This window comes from Condylostylus longicornis, unplaced genomic scaffold (assembly GCF_029603195.1).
Source record: "Condylostylus longicornis isolate FDR11 unplaced genomic scaffold, ASM2960319v2 ptg000107l, whole genome shotgun sequence".
NCBI classification, from domain to species: domain Eukaryota; kingdom Metazoa; phylum Arthropoda; class Insecta; order Diptera; family Dolichopodidae; genus Condylostylus; species Condylostylus longicornis.
The window spans coordinates 3,731,527-3,751,566 of record NW_026578075.1 but is presented as its reverse complement, the minus strand read 5'-3'; the positions used below and the strand labels follow the sequence as shown (position 1 = coordinate 3,751,566).

Genomic DNA, 20,040 nt, shown 5'->3' with positions numbered 1-20,040 from the left:
TAAACGAAATGAGACAATCGTTAATTTTGAGGTACATATTAGTGTGGTTTTGACATTTTTTAATTTGCACCCAGATGCAATCTTTAATATTAATAATATAATAATATTAATATAATTTTTGAACTATTGAAATAATTACTTTTGTAAGAAAGGAAAAAAATGCTTTCATGATAGTAAATTTTAAATCAGAAAAATGCACTTCTCTTTTTTAAAATATTATTGACGTTCTTAAAATAATATATATTTGGATTAAACTACCGTTTTGGTGGAGTGGACAGTGGTACATTTAAAGTGAAAAAAAAAACTTTTTTAAAAAAGTCCTTTTTTTCAAATTATTCTCATTAAAATATAAAAATTTCCCAATATCTTCAATATTACATTAAAATTATTGCATAAATTTAGGATAAGAACAAAAATAAGAACCAATGATCGTATTTGATGGTAAAAATGCAAAATTTAATAAAGTATCTAATATTTGCTATTGTTTTACCGAAAAATTGTTTTATTTTTTAAATATATTTTATTTTATTACAAAAGCAAGACCCATTAAGAATTAGCGATTGCATTGCAATGTACTTGCACACTATATTATTTTAAATTATATTTCACACATATTGTAAACAACGCAGAGATGCGCTTAACTAAAATTGAGTAAAATATTGGAGAAAATGGTTTTTATGATAAAATACTCGTATTTTAGTTTTTTCTGCTTGGTTCGGTCCACTAAAAAAATTTTCTTATACCTTATGTTCTTATTTAAATTAAATTGAAAAACATTAATAATATTATGAAATTTCAATATTGTAATTAATAATAAAAAATAAGAAGAAAATTAAATTTATTTTATTTTTTTTGTTTTTCTTTTCTTTTCAATTGCCGCTCTACTCTGTATATCGATTTTTATTATTTTATTTACTTAACTTTATATGTAGCTATAGAGAACTAAAATTCTTTTCAAACAAATAAATTAACACATGATTTCGATTATTTATTCAAAATATCTAATAAACATTTTATTTCATTTTCATATTATTATATTTGAATCATAAGTTTAAATTTATAGATACTTCAATCTTTCTATTTTATATAAACAATTATAATTTATAATATATTCAACACCTGATTAAGTACATATGTACATATAATGTAGAGGCAATATTTGAAAATGAGAAAAATTATAAAAATTATATTGTGGCATACATTATACAAAGGTAGCTCGAAAAATTTTTTATATAGTTCTAACATAAATAATTATCATTTAAGTTTCTTTAAAATAGAAGTCGGGTGAAATTTTAAATTAAAATTTACATCAAAAATGCTCTTATGAGTTTTTTTGGTAGTTATATAGAATCTTCATTGAAAACCTTTTACAAAGTAGCAATTTTAGCAGAATTAATACACAAATAGCATTTGAGCTATAGTGAAGGATATGATTTATATTGTTAATATTCAGATAAATCTTATCGCAACTACCGTTTTGTTTTTAACTAAGAGTTGTTTCTGTGCGTCAGATGATAGATTATGTTCTAGAAAATTTTACTGCATTACATGTAACTATACATAGCATAGCCGTTCCCCAGTATGTCAAAGACTTGACGGTCATGTTAATCACGTCATTCGCTTGATTTTGCAAATGAAACTCATTGCAAATAAATAATTGCTTAATAATGCAATTAAGCAATTTTCGCAATCTACGTTTAGAAAAATATTTCAATCACGCGGAAAATTTAAAATTTCAAAATTAAAATATTTCCTTGGTTACTCATTTTTCATTTCACATTTAAAAATCACTTATTAATCTTTAAAGAAAAGCAAAAAAAAAAATAATAACCAGTTGCTTTGGCAAAGCATTTTCGAACTTATAAGGCCTTCGTCATGTTGCGTTGGAACTCATAATTAAAGTCAGTTACACGTATTTGATACACTGGGAAACGGCTGTATATATCCGGTACCAGATTCGATAAGTTTAGGTATTTTATGAAATTTCAAAATAAATATCGTGAATTAAAATGTTATCAACTTAAAACCAGATTAATTAGCAACTACAAAATATTTCTATATTTACAAAATAAAATATATCGGAAAAAAAAAAATTAATTATCTTAAAATTTTCATTCATAAAAATAAAAAAAAAAATTCATATGTACATATGTACATACATATAATATTCTAAAATTTTTAATATAAAAAAACAAATCAAATAAATTATTTTCTTTTTCAAAATGCTCTTGTTTATATGAAACATTATCGAATTATCAAAATATTTGTTTTTATAATAATATGTTCACTATAATATGGAACATATCTAGGATATAAAAGAAAAAAGAAAGAGAAAATAAAAAATTGAATCTAATTATATCAAGGTGGAACTAATCTTTAATGCTATTAATTAATTCAAGCAGAGAACAACACTTTACTCTATAGAATGTAATTATTAATTTTTTTTGCTTGCTTCATACTTCTTTCTTTTTGAAACACTTTGCGTAAACAAAACTAACTTTAAGTAAATGAAATATTTTTTTTCAATTTTTCTCTATAAAGTATAAAATAAAATAAAAAATATTATATATTTCAGGTTGATAATATTCAGATTCATTTCGATAATCATGAAGAACGGTCCATTTCAAATTATTTTAATTGGAGTTTTATATCAAAATATATTATGGGTTCACGCAAAAGAACGAGGTATTTTTCATATACTTAAGTTTTTAAATAGTAAAATTTAAGAAATTTATATATTAAATTTAGTAAATTATAATTTAATTATATATTCATATATAAATATATTATATTCTTTTGTTTCTATTAATATACTAGAATATTTCCAAATATTTAATGCAGAGAAACATGAAATCAAACAACAACAAATTGGTGATAATATTAAATTCAAATGTGAATTAAAAATTCATAATGGTGACTCAATCACTGGAACTGAAATCAAATGGTATTTTAAAGTAAGCTATATTTTTATTATTATGTAAGTTAACACAAATTTTACAATAGCAATTTGTTCTGTAACATATTAAAAGCTTATGAGGAACAACCTCTTACACACATTTTTTAAATTTCAAAATTATTTAAGAAAAATTCGAAAATGTTGTTTGCTCTACACAATTCATTACAAATGTATAAAGTGTAAAACAAAAGGAAGATTATACCGCTTATTGAATCTAAAATGTTGAAATATGAATTTGGTAAGTTGGAGATTTTCGATAATTCAGTTCCAACTTTGGTCTTAATATAAAGCACGTTCGATAAATCTAACCGCAAAATCATCAAAAATAGTATCTTTGAAAATAACAGTCCCGCTTAAAGTTTTAAAAGAATTTTTAAGTTTTTTATAACTACTGCGAAAATCTTATACGATAAATTAGAAGAAGAGCTTAATAGAAAAATGTGATTTTGATATTGCAAAATAAAATATTTAATTTCTGCGGATTTCTGAGTATATATTTCTTAAAAGACTTTTATGATTTAATTTAGAACTTTCAGTTTATATGTCTAAATTATCGAAAACCCACACATAGTCACATAGAATACTAATAAAAGGAGCAGTATCATTTCATTTATGCGAATCGTATCGTGTAATAAGTTATAAAATTTTGTAAAGTTTAAAATCATAGATTATGGTAAATTAAAAAATTGCGAATTTTACACTATTTAAATTATGTTTTAAAATCATGTTTTCGAATACGATATATGAAAAAAATAAATAAAATTAAGTACAAAACAATTCCATTTAAAGTCCTTTTAAAATTTATAAAATATTTAAAAAATAAATTTCTTAAATATTTTCAGCCTTGCGAACCTGATTTCGATACAAAATCTTGTGCAGACTATTATAGTGATACTAATTGGAAAACGATTCAATGTAGTACAACACCATGCAGAATTCTTTATTTAGAAAATTTAACAGAAAGTGATACTGGAATATATAAGTGTACAATGTTCCCATATAAATTAGACGAAATAAGATTTTTAAATATTAGACTAGTGAAGAGATTTCGTTTAAATGTAAAAAGTAATTATAATATCTGATTAAATATTTATATTTCAAATTTATTTAAATTAATTTTGTTTTATTAAATATGTATAAGAAACGTACTCACTTCATACATGTATGTATGTAATAATTTGAATAAAAAAATTAATTTTGATTATTTTTTAGATTATACTGTATTGCCGCCAGAATTTTCTGAAAATTTTCCTCCAAAAAATGAAACTGCATTAGTTGGTGATCAAACTGTACTTCAATGTCGTGTTAATAGTAAAGTTCCACCAAAAATCAAGTGGTTTAAAAGTCTAAAAAGAAATGACAATTACTCATACATAAATAGAAGAGATATAAATAATTCAATAAATTTACGTCAAATAAATCATAGAATATTTAAATATTTTGAAAAATTATATGAACTTATGGATACGGATGGAGAGAAAATCATTTCTGAAAATATATATTTAAGTAAATTAATATTAAATGATATTAAATTTGAAGACGAAGGTTTCTATGCTTGTGTCGCTGTGAACTATCAAGGACTTAATATAAAAGAAACATATTTAAAAGTGTATTCGGATAATGAAATAATGGAAAAAGAAAGTTCTGATCCAATTATGTTTTTAATGTTATTTAGTATGCCACTTGGTTTAATTTCTTTACCTTTATTATGTTGGAGTGTATATTTTTGCCGGAGAAATATACTAAAAAATCGTCAAAAATATATTGAAAATGATGAAGAAAGGGAATTACATAGTACTATTTGAAAAAGAAATTCCAGTAAAAATTAGGGATTGAATAAAAGACGAAAAGACGCATATGAGACGGGTAAAGATTGATATCAATAGGTTTTAAATGGAGGATCTTTTATTTTCTTGTAAAATGTTGAAAGATAAAACAAAGAAAAAGGTAGTAACTTATGAATTAAAACATGTTTTTGGGATGACGATCAGGTTACGATACCAAGTTACAAGTTTTGACAATTCCCCCAAGGTGGAACAGTAACCCTATAAAGAAGATATACAATTAGTTTTATTTGAATAATCTTGGGGTATCACAAAATGCCTTTGGACTTCATCTTGAAGAAAGGCTTATCTGTAGATTGTATTAAATTAAGAAAACCATGCCAACTTGTTTACAAAAACGAGACGGAAATCATTTTAAGAGTAGAAAATAAATCCACTTTAATTTATAATACTAATAAATTACAAGTTATTTGTTATATAAGCGAAAAATTGTTTTAATTAAATAAATTTAGCTGTATACGTATACCAGCACATAATAAACAATAACGATATATAAATTAGGCTATAATCCTTATAGCATAGAAGCAAATAAATAAACAAATGCACTCTTTTTACACTTGAAATGGTGCAAGGAAGAACCAAGAACAGGAAGAAACAAGAATTCCCTTTAATGTTACATATATAGTATATACATACGTATACGTACTTATATATATATATATATATATGTATATTATCCAAATTTGAATAATTTTTCTCTTTCTACCATTCCTGTTCTCTTATGTTGCAGGACATTTTTTGTTTGACCCTTTTAGTTTATTAGAATGTTATCAAAATCATTTAATGCGCCTCTTTTGTTGAAATTCCTCAACTTCTTAAAATTTCTCCAAATGGCAGTAGATCACAATTTTTAACAAAAAGATCTACTGCCTTTTCCATTGCCTTTTCTATCGCAATAAATCTTTTTGTTAAAATCTCTTTTAATATAATTTTTTGAAATAATTATACAATAAACTATAATATAACTAAGAAGACAAATGAAATACAAAAGATCTACATACATTAATTCAAATTTCTTTTTGCTATCAATAAATCAATTTTAAAAGAATTATCAATGTAGTAAGTTTGTATATTAAAAATAAAATTAAGTTATAGGCTTCTAATAAATTTTAAGATTTTAAACTTAACTATTTAGCGATATAAATTATCTTCTGTAGCTACCTATACATGCGATATCTGAAGTAAATAAATTTTATATTAAAATCACTTCAGCCAAAAATCTTTTTTAATTTTCAAGTGCTTAAACTTAGATAATATTTTTATAGCTTGAAGAATTCTTTATCAGCGTAAATATACATATGTATGTATGTATGTATAGATGCATGCATATACTCATTTTTATAAGCTTAATAAATATACGACGTACTGCGTTTATATTCGAAATTTATAAGTTGATTTGATTATATTGAAATTTAGATATTTATAAGCTGATAAGATATTTATAAGACTGGTTATCATGCCTTACTCCACGTATTTCTCACAACTGCATACGCATATTTAAGGCGTACAAGTATAAGTACATATCTAAGCTAAAATACTGTTCTAAGCTAAAAGTACTAATGCATCTAACTAGCTATCAATATTGGCATACGGCAATGGTTGATGATGATTTCGTGTTCTGGTATTCACAAATTCTATAATAATTATTCATAAGGGCACGTATTTATATGTGCTTTACTGTTAAATTATTAATATCACCTCACTTTTAATATACTAATATTAAAATTTTTAATATATTAATATTATGAAATTTATACACAATTTCTAATCTGCATTCAGCAATTCAATTTTCTTCCTACATATGTATAAACATAAGTATATCTGTATGTATCTCGATTCAGAGACAATTTTAGCAAACACAATTAATTAGCGTTTTCAATATTCACAAATAATATTTTTTGTATTACAGTATTACAAAATTGAATTGATTTTCTTGCCACAATTTTTTTAAATTTTGCGTTATACATTATATGCAACTGGTTGTGAATTGTGATACTCGCTAGACCTACTATTAAAATAAGATAAACCAGCTTTCAAGCTTGACGAAGGAGTATGATATTTTAATATTATAAAGTACTCTACTACTCATTATTCTTAATTTATTGCGGGATTTTTTGTAATTTATTTTTTAAGGATGACCAATTTATATTTAATTTATGTAAAACACGAATATGTACTTACCTGATTATTAAACAGAAACTGTTTGCATTCATAACTTTTGTATCTAAGCTTTTAATTGAATAGCGGAGCAACGTCGCACACGAGAACAAAAAGTACCAAAAAGCTACTTTCGGAGCATGAGGAAGGCCCTACGCTATATAGTTTTCAGCTTTTTGAGCTTTTAGTTTCTTATATGCGAATAAAATCAAGCGAAGACGAAAATGTTTTTTTTTATAAAATTTTTTTTAAATTTTCGTACTACTAGCGGAGAACTAGCAAAATTCATTAAGGCAATAAAAACGGAGAATGATTTCCATTAATACCACAGAAAAACAGCGATGCTGCAAAATCAACGTTTCAGTATTGTGCATATAATGTCATACACACATGGAAACAGATGACGTAAAAAAATCATAATTATGATTTTAGCTGTTTTACAGCCGTCGACTAAATTCTCGGCGGAAGTTTCGTTTTATTTTAGATAGTCACATTTTTATAACATGTAGTATATACATTTAAATACTATAAATAACAATAAGTATCCTGTTATGTCAAAATGACATTTCGCTGCGGAAAATTTCTCATGTTCTGTTTTTATCTAAAAAGTTTAGCAAATGAAAGCAAGATCAGTGATAAAATGAGGAAATAACACAAATAAATCTTTGCAAACTTTGAAATTAAACTCAAATTGTTTGGTTTTAATATAAACGACGATAGTTTTGCAAAAAAAATTACGTAAATTTTTACAAAACGTTTTCGAATTTAACACGCTATCAAATTATTTGAAAAAATTAATGGGAACAAAAAAAAGAAGCAAGTAACGAAGAGGCGACCCTTTTTTGAAGCTTTTACAATTAATCTATCAACTGTTGCAAATAAAATGTTTCATCTATTTTAGTTATAAAAATAGATGAAACATTTTATTTGCAACAGTTTTGTTTTCATGCAAGTTTTTTATACACGGATTCGACTGTAACCACAATTTGGTGAATTTTCATACTCATGACACGATCAATGTTAATTTTTTAATATTGTCTAAAAAAAGTTAATTAAGAAGCTCTGATTGGAAAATATCTACATAATATGTACATATACATAGCACACTAATAAAAAAGAGAAAATAAAACAAAAAAATAGATTTTCAGTCGCAATTTTGACATATTATTGTTTGCATCAACATTTTTATAGGACAAATTTCAGATCCCACTACTGGAAATAGTAGAAAATAATAGACTGCAGATATCAAACAAAAGATATTTGTATAATAAACAATTGAAAGAATATTGTAGTAAAATGTTGGAAATTGTCATTAAATAAGTTAAATATTTAATAAAATATTGTGTACTTAAATCTGTACTTTAAGTTTAGATAACTTGGTTTATCTACTAGATATATATCTACATACATTACCTACATAAATAAATATAGAAATTCATATTTGACAAAGTGCATAAAATTTTTATTGAAAATTGGTTCACGAAGTTTTTATTTTCTATTTTTAGCTAAAAACATAATTTTGTAAAAGTTTTACAAGGTAAGTATACTTTGATAATTTATCTACCTACATACATATATATGATTTTGTGATTATTTCTAGATATACGTACTTATTTATTTAGTATAACTAAAGATGAATTTAGAATGTAGTAGCAAAACTACGAAAATTTCCGTATTTTTACTTGGAGGCGCTTTATTTATGGTCATGTTAGCGTATATGGTATTTGGTGATACAAATGATCAAGAAGGTTTAAGAAATTTGCGAATGGTTTCAATTGTAAAGATAAAATTTCGTAAAATATTCAAATTTTTAATCAGTAAATTTCATATATAGCTTTTTAGGCATGGTGATCGTACACCAACTGAGCTTTATCCAAAAGATCCTCATAGTAGCTATGAATGGCCAGGTGGATTAGGTGCTTTAACTCAAGTAATATATATTTTTTATATTTTACCCCGTTTTTTGTTATTATTTTTACTTTGCATCTTTTTTTAGAAAGGATCATTACAAATGTACAATTTGGGTAAAAACTTAAAATTACGTTATTATAGACTGTTGCCAAAAAATAGCTTGTATTCAAAACAAGAAATGTATGTTCATAGCAGTGCAGCTGAAAGATGCCTAATGAGTGCGCAAAGTTTATTGGCTGGATTTTTACCACCACTAGAACATCAAAATATTTTACCAATTCCTTGGCAGCCTATTGCGATAAATTTAACAGCAAGATTAGATGATGCTGTATGTTTAATATTTTGGTTAATAATTAAGTTAATAATATTATAATAATTAAATTAATCAAATTAGCGCGATTAAAAAAATTAGAGTATATATGTACATGCCTCGCTATTATTTAGCATTTGAAACAAATTTTTTTTTTAATTTAGTGGTTTTTTGATTGATCGTCAATATGTATCATGATTATTTCTTGCTTTTACTACATATAAAAAGAATGTGACCTAATAATTATCACAAAATTTATTTTTAGTTACAAATAATGAAAGTAATTAAGGATATAACTAAAATAAAACTAAAATGATTCGAAATCAAAACATATCGTTCATTTCAGATATTAGCACAAAAGAAACCTTGCAAAAGGTATGATGAAATACTGAAAAAACTGTATTCCAGTCCGCCCCCCGATTTGGAAGCATTGAATAGAGAAAATAAAGAACTTTATGAAAAATTATCAAAATATACCGGACAAGTAATTACATAATCACATACACACTGTAAATTTTTAAAATATAGAAAATTTTTTTTATTTTTCTTTAAGAATATATCAAACGTGTTGCATGTTGAGCTGTTGTATAATATTTTGGAGGTAGAAAGAGATCATGGTTTGGAGTTGCCCGATTGGACTGAGAACATATTTCCTGAAAAAATGCTTCCATTAGCTGAAAGAAGTTACGCATTATTTACGGAAACTCCGTTGATGAAAAAAGTTAAAGGAGGTGCCTTTATAACGGAAGTGCATAATCAAATGATCAATAAAAGAAAAAAAATTTTGAATCAAGATCGAAAAGTGTTTTTATATTCCGGCCACGATGTGACAATGGTTAACGTAATGAATTCTTTAAATATTTTGGATCAAACATCCAGAAAACCAGAGTATGCCTCTGCCTTAGTATTCGAATTACATCACAGTGTATATTTCAGAGATGACTTTGAAGTAAAAGTAAGATAATATGATTTTGAATAAATGGATAAAATGTGAGTAAATTTTTCCATATTTCAGTTGGTTTACTATTTCAACAGTGAAGATAAATTTCCGAAGGAAATAAGCATACCACATTGTGATACGCCTTGTTCGCTAACAGAATTTAGTAAAGTGTTGAAGAATTTGATAATTGATAATTTTGACGAATTGTGTGAAAATGTTAAACCTTGTAAAACTTAATTTCAACTGTTATATAAACTTTTAAAAGAACATTACAAAAAACTTAATTTTCTATTTAGATTTTTGGTTGGTTTTCTTCTATCTCGCAACTCCCATAATCCAAATTAAATAACTATTTTGTCATTTTGTAGAAAATCCTTTTCCAATAATTTGTACAAAGTGAAAAAAGAAAAACACTTTTTCAACTAGCGTTTTATTTAATTTTTTCAACTTTTATACATTGTTATTAATGAAATGATCCTTTATCTTCTTCATATAAAAAATATATAGGAATTGTTTTATTTTTCAAAATGACATACTCAGTGTGTGATATCAATGCTGTTGCAGATAATCCATAAAAAAAAGTTGGAATTCCTTGAAAATTTTATATAAAATTAAAGTTCTAAATTTTTAATATCAAACTTACCAAGATTAAGAACTTTTAGCAGTCCAAAAAATAAATTTTCAATATCTAAATTTTGGTGAGGCCTTTTTGTACAGTGATATTTTAGATATGGAAAACAACCGGTCCTTAAAATATGATAATTCGCTCCGGTATCTAAAGGCCAATTAAAATGTGATTTACCGAATTGGTCATTAACCACATCTGCTTGCTGCAATCCAATTTTTTATATAATTTATCATTTTTTATCTGCATATTTTACTTTAACAAAATATGATGTCCATGGTGGTTCGTTACATTGTTTTAAATAAGCCGTTAGAACTTCTGATGCTCTTGGTTTGACTAAAAGTGCAGCCATTTCTCTATAAGTTTCTTTTTTAAATAAATATTGTTTTATAAGTTTACTATTACGAAGTGCTTTCCTCCTGATTTTTAATGCATGTAACAAATAATATACATATGTATGTACGTATATAATTATTACTTTGACATAATATTTTTAGCACGACATAATTCACTTACATATATTACGTACTACGTGCGATATATAAAATATTTACATACTTTAGTGTCAAAAAATGTCAAAACTTCGTAGTCAGAAAGATCTAAATGAGAATGTACTTGCATACAGTAATGCCATTTTGATGATTTAGTTGCTAAATTTAACGAGTTTTTTTCCTTTCCAGAAATGAATTAAATTATAACAGATTTTTTTTTTTTTTGGAATTTTTGAAGTTTATTACCAGTATTGAATGACTGAGTGAGTGTTTCGTAACTACTGGTAATTGGAAATATAGTGGTTTTAGTAAGTACATGGTAAAACAAAAACAAAGGCTTTAGTTTTAACTTGTATTACTTACTTAAACCGCTAGAAGAGCAATTTAATTGCTGTTTAAAATTTAAAGAAACAAATTTGTTCTGATAGCAATGCTTGCCTACCGTAAATAAATTCATAATACTCTACCTCTAAATGAATTTCGTTCAAATTGAAGCTTTGATAGTGTGTGTTATTGTATAAAACTATGTACTCTTCACGAATAGCTGGAAATAAACATAAATTATAAATCAAATGATTTTTTATGTAAATTCATTATACTTTCATACACCTTTCATCATATATACCTGAGTTTACAACACGGCTTTTATGTTAAAAATTATTGACATGTTTTTCATTTTCTTTTTCTACAACTTTTGCGCAAAGCGAATGAAACCCATGCCAACCAATGATATTAGTCGTCGTGCAAACACGGCTTTTAATCATTTTCATATCGCACGGCCATGATTAAACTGTTTTAACCCGAAAATTGCCATTTCCATAACATGAACTGCAAAATATACCTGACTTCAAATAATTACAAATATTAACATTTCTAATTCCAAAAAGACGTATTATATATAGCTTAATTATTTTCCCCAATATTGCAGTTTAAGTAGTTATAGCAAATTTATAACTCTATTTGGGAATCATCAAAAACAAATTATTTTCAGTTTTGATTAAAAGCTCTTAGAGAGAAGTTGTGATGCCAAAAAATTTAAAGTGTGTTATTTTGACTTGAATTACTTTTGTTAACGGTAAGCAAACTTTCACAGGGATGTATTTTATGCTCTTGCTGATACTTTTTTATACCCTGCACCTTTGTGAAGTGTATATTCACTTTGGTGCGTAGTTTTTAATTATTTGAAGGAGTAGTCTTCGGTATAGACTTATATACATATATATTCTTGCTCAGCGTAAAATTCTGCGATGATTCTGTCTGTCCGTCCGATCGCACGATAACTCAAAAACAAATAACAAAATCGGCAACAAACTTTCAGAAGTTGTTTCTTTTGTGCAAACGACGGCTGCTATTGTAATTGGACCAATTCGTACAACGGGTTCGTGTAACTGCCAAAAAAGTCAAGTCGCTTTTTTTAAATATTTCAAAAACTAATAAAGATATTAATACCAAATTTTGCAAAGATGTGTCCAATTACACTATGCATATGGTTTTAATGGAATGGCTGCACTGATTCGGGTAGCTGCCAGTCCATTATAATAATAAAGCTAGATTCATGAAACTTGGCAGTCATGTGTCCAATTGTTGGTCACATATATCCCTGAAGTTTTGGTAGATTGGCTTGACAGGTTCTGGTGGTTGCCTATAACTCCAACAGCTAATTTTAAATATTTGGAAAAATAATAAAGAAAGATTCATGAAACTTGGCTGTTGTGTGTCCAATATAGGTCAGACATAACTATACAATTTCTATAGAGTGGTTTGTCAGGATCGAATATTTGAATTACAACAATGAGAGCTAATTCCAGATATCTCAAAAACAAATTTTAATCCCAGATTGCTAAAGTGCATCGGTCGGTTTATACCGACTGAAACGTTTAAAATACATACATACATATATGAATTTTTTTTAAATTGAACCGTTTTATCTTAAAAATTTTTTTTCATTGTCTTGGATCACTCGTTTGTTACTTTTGCGGAAACGTAAAATTGTGGGAAATGTATTTGAGAGTGATTTTAAAGCCGAATAAAATAAAATGGAAAATGAAGAAATTTTCAAATGGACGGTGGATTTGAAATTAATATTGTGGCCAGGAAAAATGGAATGAAAAATCAGAAAAATTGTCGGAAAAGAGTAGCAAATAAAGAAGATTGGACACAGAATAGAGCTTAGATATATTTCTACATAAAAATCAAAGGATATTCCACTTGGAAAATATAAACGACTTGCTTAAACAAATGCAGATTGCAATGCAAGAACTTTTGCCAACAAAGAAATTATTTTTAAATCTTACTGAAATCTTCGAGATATGGAACAACGATACTATCAATTTTAAACGTATTAAAGCAAGTATCGATATTCGTCTACTCAAAATATAACACTTTTTATTTTTAATAAAATAAAATAACACTTTTTATTTTAAAATAAATTGGCGAAAAATATGAGTATGTAAAAGAAACACTTGGCGTAAATGATAGGTCCGTAGCTATACTGCTTTATTGAAAGTAAACAAGAATTGAATTCCTAGAATTGAATCTCATTATTAACGATCATAAACGAAACGCGAGTATAAGAAGGGAAAAGCTTAGCAGTTATTTTTTGGGATTACAAAAGTGAATGTCTTTCATTTGCCAATTTAAATATGTTTACCCTTATTTTTAACAGTGAATACAGTATTTCCTTTTATAAACCAGATAAAATCTGTGCGAACTATGTGAAACTTTTAAAAAACGTGCCTTGTTACTTTTTGAATTAAACCGATGGGAAAAGAGAATCTAATGAAAGTTGTATGCTATAATATCTGAAAATGTTAGCAGAAACTTCAGCTGATTCAAAAATTTAATGAGAAAGGTGAAAAAATGATAATGGTATGTGATTAAGGAAAAGTAAATTTTGATTATTTTTCTTTATTTTTGTGATATTGATAATAGTGCCCTTTTTTATAGAATCAAATTATTCGCATCAATTGATTTCTTTGCAATAAATGTACACATAATTATGTAGCTGTGTTCTACTTAAAAAGAATTATCTATGTACATACCATTATTCAAAAGTAAATAGGAAAAACAATCTTGTAAATTTGCTCTTTATAATAACTTATAGTTATTGCTTATTGTATTATAAAATTTTCGTATATTTTTAAATTTCTTTTAAACAAACCTAATAAGATGAGATGAAAACATAAATACATAAATAAGTATACGCATATTCATATGTACATAAGAACTTTTGCTTGACTTTCGCAAAATGCCAAATTTGCACATATATAATGAAAAATTTATATAAATATTATGGTAAAAAAGCATTAAATGGATTATATTTACTTTTATTTTATAATAAAAATAAGTTTTGCCTTTTATGTATGTACATATGTAGTTATAAAATTAAAAATCCTCAATCTTCCATACTTTCATTATTTCTTTCAGGTGAAATGCCCCCATTTTTATTTGGTGAATTAGATCTGGATCTGGATTTGTCTTTATCTGAAACTGATCTATCTCTAGAATCATGTGACTTTGACCGTGATCGCGATTTTGAATCATGTTTGTCTGATCTGGATCGGGAACGAGATTTTGATTTAGATTTGGATGCATCACGTGATTCGCTGAAATATAAAAAAGAAATTAGAAAAGTTCAAATTAGTAAGTCAGATATATTTAGCAAAAATTAGTTAAAGCGAGACCTGGTTTTTTGTTTTGCTGGAGATTTTGATTTAGATCTGTCCCCATGCGATTTAGAACGACTGCGAGATTTAGATCGCGATCTTGTAGAATGTCGCGATCTAGACCTTGATGAACGCCTGCGTGAACGGCTTCTTGAGCGCGAGCTTGAAGAGCGAGATCGTCCACGTCCACTTCGGCCACTTCGCCCTCCTTTGCGATCTTCTATTAACCGAATACGCCGCCCGTTCAACTCAGTATCGTCTAATTTTTCAACGGCTGTCCGCATATCGGATTCTGAAGCAAATTCAACAACCCTAAAAAATTTTTTTGTTTTTTAAAAATTGCTTTCCGCTAAATTGAAATATGTTTTTGTACGAAACAAATATTATCCTCAATAAAATTTATGAACTTACCCTTCATTTCTTCTCTGTTTATGTGCGTCTGCATAAGTTACTTCTCCGGCTTGCCGCATAAAGTCTTTTAAATCCTTTAAAATAAAATTGAAATATAAAAAGCGGCAAAGTAGATTTTAGTACTCAAAGTTCAAGAAAAACTATTAATTTTTAGTAACAGAAATATTTAAAAGCAAATCCTTTGACAAATACAAATGCTAAGTCTGCAGTTTCCGAGAACATGCTCTATTATCCAGAAGTTGCATTATGTAAACGTGATGAGACAGCGGATTTTATTGAAGATAGTCAACGTCATTATATAAAATAATTAAATGGTGAAGTCTTCACTGCCCTAAATGATGTTTAATACAGAAAAGGGCCAGGTCGAGCAGAGACTTAACTGTTCAGTATTTGTCAAAAGCTATTGAACTTTATTTATTATAGTTTTTCTTAATTATGAAATATAAAAAAATTATTTTAAAATTATAAACTAAAAACAAGACAAAATTATTTTTTAATATCATTTCTTACATTGTAAATTTAAAAAACTCAAAATGTATGCAAACCCGTTAATTAAGCTCAAAAAATCGTCTCAGTGTTGGCACTGCTAACTGTTTTTTATTTGGTTCACACTAACATTTTTTTGACCCACATACATATATTAGCTAAAATGAGACACTGCTCAGAATTTTTATCAAAAAACCTTTGAAGCACGTTCTTGCTCCCCATTTTGTTTGCTTGACTAGGTAACCCAACGCCAAGGATTTTCAACTTTGAAAATGTTGGCCAAGATTAGAAACTGGTTATTCTTTCTAGTCCTATTTCATAGTACAATCAGTAAGAAATAAATTATGGAGAATGTTTCTATTTTAAACATTTTTTAGTAGGGGATAATTTATCATCTTTATGACACCATCTAGAAATCGTTCCTACATGTTCCAGTTTTCTTTTTTGAAATACAAATAAGTAAAGTTGACTGATCTCAATATACTATTCAAAATATGTAACCAAAACGCGTATCATATTTTAACAAGGGGTGTGATGAAAAACGTACATTCTTTTTTAGCAAAAAAGTTACATAATGCCAAAAGAAGATTATTATGTTAAGCTCTCGTCGCCAATTAACTCCTTATATCCAGATTTTTTTAATAAAAAGGCACACAATACGTAGAAAAACCACCAAAAGCATTACTAATAAAATTATCGGTTTAAAATTATAAAACAGAGCAAATTTCTAAAATACAAAATATTTGTTTTAATAATAATATGTTATAAAGATTTTTTTTTAAATATTTATACTTCATTATTAATTAAGCCGCAGCACCACATCTTAGATCACAAACATATTACTTTTTGTGCAAGCTTTCTATAAATGACAGTTATTTCATCAAGTTGATATTAATTTTAAGTTTTATGCCCGAAACGTTGCGGTTTATACTGATAACACGCAATTTATTCCAATTTTCTTAGTTTATATAGGTTACATTGGTAAGATGTTTCTGATCCAAAAACAAAAAAAAATAATTTTACAAGAAATTATTGAGCGAGAAATTGCGAGATTTAGACATTGAAGGTGTTAAAACTTTAATATTTTTTATATGATATGAAAAAAAAAAAAACGAAAAGAAATTTATTCTAATGATTTTTATGTTCAAAAGTAATAATTTTAAATTCAACAAAATTTTAAATAACTATTCTGTTCAATTAACTGTCTAATCGTATTTATTTTAAAATGAAATGTGAAAAATCTGGAAAAAAAGTTTTGTAAGGAAGAAACCGAATTTTTGGAAAATAATTTAAATACAATTTTTATATAAAAACATTTTCACGAAATGTTATTATACGTATATATACATATATACAATATTAAAATATACTTTAACTTATAAATGCTAATATTATATGGTAAAATTTTAATCTTATTAAGTATATAGCTAAATAATCTATCTTTTTTTGTGTTAATTCTCTAAATTGTGTTGGTTTTAGTTTTAATTTAAAAGAACCCTAATATGGTTGTAAATAGACCAAACACCACATAAATAACAATCATCAAGATTACCAACGTCATCGTCGTCGCCATCATTCATTATTATCATCCTTTTAATGATCGATCCGAAAATCATATTTTAGAATATAAAAATTTAATCACATAATTTGCCCCAAGATTAATATGTTTAAAGTATTGAATTTATTTTTTTTAAATGAATGGAGAGCACTGTTAGTTTTTGGCACACACACTTTTTTGTATGAACAAAAGTTCCTCACATCTAATCGCGCCCGCTAACATGAAATATATGAACAAACTTGCATGTCTCGGATACCAAGCCATAGTCAAAAATAGAAGGAAGATTAATGCACAACACATCATTCAGTCGTATTTTCAGCGAGCCCATATTTTCTTCGGAAAAAATAATTTAAAATTTTTTATTTTTTTTTAAATTATTTTTTTTTTACATATTGTATTTTCTTCTACCTTATACCTAGTATATTTTACTTTTCAAAATGTTTAAAAAATTTGTTTTTGGTATACATAATCCTTCAATAACAAGAAAGATTCAAAAGACCGAAATACATACATAATATATACATCTGCAGTATTTTTAATCAGCATGCTAAATGCATTTAGCGTTTCTGTTATTAATTTAAAAGAAAAAAATTTAATATTAGAAAAATTATGCCGTTGTTTAAAATAAAGTTAAAGACGTATAGGAATAAAATGTTATACCAAATGCTTGCATGCAATCTAAAAATACTACAGATAATTCATGATGAAATTATTATTTCAATTATAACGCGAAAATATATTCCATATTTTTGTGCATAAAAATGTTACTTATTACCTAAAGTTCATAAAAATAATAGAAAAAGATTTTGCTTTTTTTAAGAAATAAAGCTTTAATTATATGTATGGTTGCATATATATTTGCTGTTTAATAAATCCTGAAAACTGCTTAATATGGATAATTAATGGCATGTACGTGTATCATTGCATTTAAATACATTAATTTAAAGGCATATTATTATGTTGAAATAGTATTCAAATAGGTAACATTTTTAAACTGTGAAATCTTTAAAATATTGAAGTATATTTTTAATCAAGTTATTTAATATTCATTTTTATTCTTTATTTAATCTTCTCAATTCTTAAGTAATATCTAATAAAATCTGTTAGTATGTATGCATTTCTTAGCCGACAAATTTTCTATACAAAATTTGTGTTCGTAAAAGATAAAACTATGAACCATTTATAGCAATAAAAAATGAATTAAAGATATTAAATTGTTAACATACCTGCCAGCTTACACGACTTGATAAGTTTCCAACGATTAAACGATACTCTGTACGTAGGGGTGGACCGTATCTGGAATTTGATTTGTTATTTCTTCTAAAACGGAAATTAAAATAAAGTGTATGATTAACAAGTTTACAAAAAAAAAAAATTTATAAAAATACAGATACATTTAACACAGTTAAGTTGGTAACTAATTCAAGCTTTCATAAGAAATTAAAGATATATTCCACATTAACTACCTACACAATAAAGGTAGGTAGTTAGTGTGGAACGCATCTGCTCTGTTTTAATATTAAAATTAAAAACTTACTTGTCATTATATCGACCACTACCACGTCTATTTTCATATCTATCGTATCTATCTCTATGACTACCTCTCACTGTACCCCTTGCTGGTTCAACAATAACTCTAAAATTTAATCATAAATAAATTTGTATGTAAAACATACATATATTATGTATTTTGTGCTGTGAACAAAATATGTATGTATATACCTTTCACCCAATAATTGTTTTCCATTAAGCTCATAAACAGCGTCATCAGCATCACGATAATCTTCAAATTCCTTTAAAAATAGTTAAAAAAAGTGGATAAAAATGTGATTCAATTGAATTGAATTTTTTTATGATTACCACAAAGCCATAGCCATTTTTGATGAGAATATCTACTGTCCTCCCATAACCTTTGAAAAACCTCTCTAAATCTCGCTCACGAACTCCATATGGTAATCCTCCAACATAAACTCTTGATCCAACCATTATTTTAACCTTTCCTTAAATCATAGAAAATTTCAATAAATACAAGTAATGTAACTTACAAATTAATTTTTTTGCTAAAATGGCGGCTGTTTTGACAACCAGACACGCCGCATTCTATATTTTCATATTATTTACATATATATAATTACCTTATGTAAACCGAATTAAATTTAAATACGTTTTCCTTTTTTTAATATCTTTGATAAAATTTCAAGCGAACCAAGTATCAAAAAAATTATTTTTTCATTTAAAGAACACTGCAGTCACCTGGAGAAATGTCTTACAATTGTAATTTGAACTTTTTCTGTGTTTTCTGCTCAATTTCTTATGTCAACTGAATGTCCTCAGCAATAGTGTGAAACTTGACAGTAATGAATAGGGAAAGTTTGTAGTAGCGCAGCTATCGGATATATGGAACACTAATTTGTGTGCATTAATTTTTGTTTACAGTTTATGCTAAAAGAAAAAATGTATATTATGAAATAAACTTTAATTCAAATTTAGAGCAGAATTAAAGTTATTCAGTTATGTTTTTAAAAAAAATTTTATAAATTGTTATGTAAATAATTTTTTTTAAACAGGTAAATCAGAATTGGCTGAAAGGCTTTACACCAAAGAGAACAATTCGGAAGATATATTTTAACCATATATTTTTATTTTTAATTCGTAGTGCGTTGAATAACAATGGATGTGGTTTATT

General features: G+C 26.2%; 4 protein-coding genes across 7 annotated transcripts; 2 read left to right on the top strand and 2 right to left on the bottom strand.

The window, feature by feature from the left end:
* Positions 1-1,161: 1,161 nt before the first annotated feature.
* On the top strand, positions 1,162-5,207 carry LOC129614377 (fibroblast growth factor receptor-like 1). The gene is made up of 5 exons (XM_055528952.1): positions 1,162-1,211; positions 2,576-2,685; positions 2,818-2,954; positions 3,799-4,021; positions 4,169-5,207. The coding sequence occupies exons 2-5, from the start codon at positions 2,607-2,609 to the stop codon at positions 4,759-4,761; spliced, it is 1,032 nt and encodes a 343-aa protein (XP_055384927.1). The 5' UTR covers positions 1,162-1,211; positions 2,576-2,606; the 3' UTR covers positions 4,762-5,207.
* A 2,970-nt stretch (positions 5,208-8,177) lies between these two features.
* On the top strand, positions 8,178-10,415 carry LOC129614337 (lysosomal acid phosphatase). Its single transcript, XM_055528895.1, has 7 exons — positions 8,178-8,494; positions 8,558-8,734; positions 8,792-8,887; positions 8,954-9,196; positions 9,525-9,662; positions 9,732-10,133; positions 10,194-10,415. The coding sequence occupies exons 2-7, from the start codon at positions 8,591-8,593 to the stop codon at positions 10,353-10,355; spliced, it is 1,185 nt and encodes a 394-aa protein (XP_055384870.1). The 5' UTR covers positions 8,178-8,494; positions 8,558-8,590; the 3' UTR covers positions 10,356-10,415.
* A 136-nt stretch (positions 10,416-10,551) lies between these two features.
* Positions 10,552-11,552, bottom strand: LOC129614416 (uncharacterized protein C15orf61). The gene is made up of 5 exons (XM_055529006.1): positions 11,481-11,552; positions 11,302-11,415; positions 11,000-11,230; positions 10,762-10,948; positions 10,552-10,709 (listed from the first exon to the last, which is right to left on the bottom strand). Exons 1-5 carry the CDS (start codon positions 11,550-11,552, stop codon positions 10,582-10,584), a joined length of 732 nt encoding a protein of 243 aa, XP_055384981.1. The 3' UTR covers positions 10,552-10,581.
* A 2,992-nt stretch (positions 11,553-14,544) lies between these two features.
* On the bottom strand, positions 14,545-19,681 carry LOC129614323 (serine-arginine protein 55). 4 transcript variants are annotated; one of them, XR_008697373.1, is made up of 9 exons: positions 19,490-19,681; positions 19,215-19,354; positions 19,077-19,147; positions 18,892-18,990; positions 18,581-18,671; positions 17,349-17,687; positions 16,589-16,788; positions 15,311-16,523; positions 15,136-15,211 (listed from the first exon to the last, which is right to left on the bottom strand). XR_008697373.1 is itself a non-coding variant. In XM_055528879.1 (8 exons), exons 2-8 carry the CDS (start codon positions 19,338-19,340, stop codon positions 14,629-14,631), a joined length of 945 nt encoding a protein of 314 aa, XP_055384854.1. In that variant the 5' UTR covers positions 19,341-19,354; positions 19,490-19,677; the 3' UTR covers positions 14,545-14,628. The 4 variants fall into 4 exon arrangements, 2 of the variants coding, with proteins under 2 accessions (XP_055384854.1, XP_055384853.1); XM_055528879.1 differs by lacking the exons at positions 16,589-16,788; positions 17,349-17,687 and adding an exon at positions 14,545-14,839 and having other exon boundaries at positions 14,918-15,211; positions 15,311-15,384; positions 18,581-18,650; positions 19,490-19,677; XM_055528878.1 differs by lacking the exons at positions 16,589-16,788; positions 17,349-17,687 and adding an exon at positions 14,545-14,839 and having other exon boundaries at positions 14,918-15,211; positions 15,311-15,384; positions 18,581-18,674; positions 19,490-19,675.
* Between the last annotated feature and the right edge of the window lie 359 nt (positions 19,682-20,040).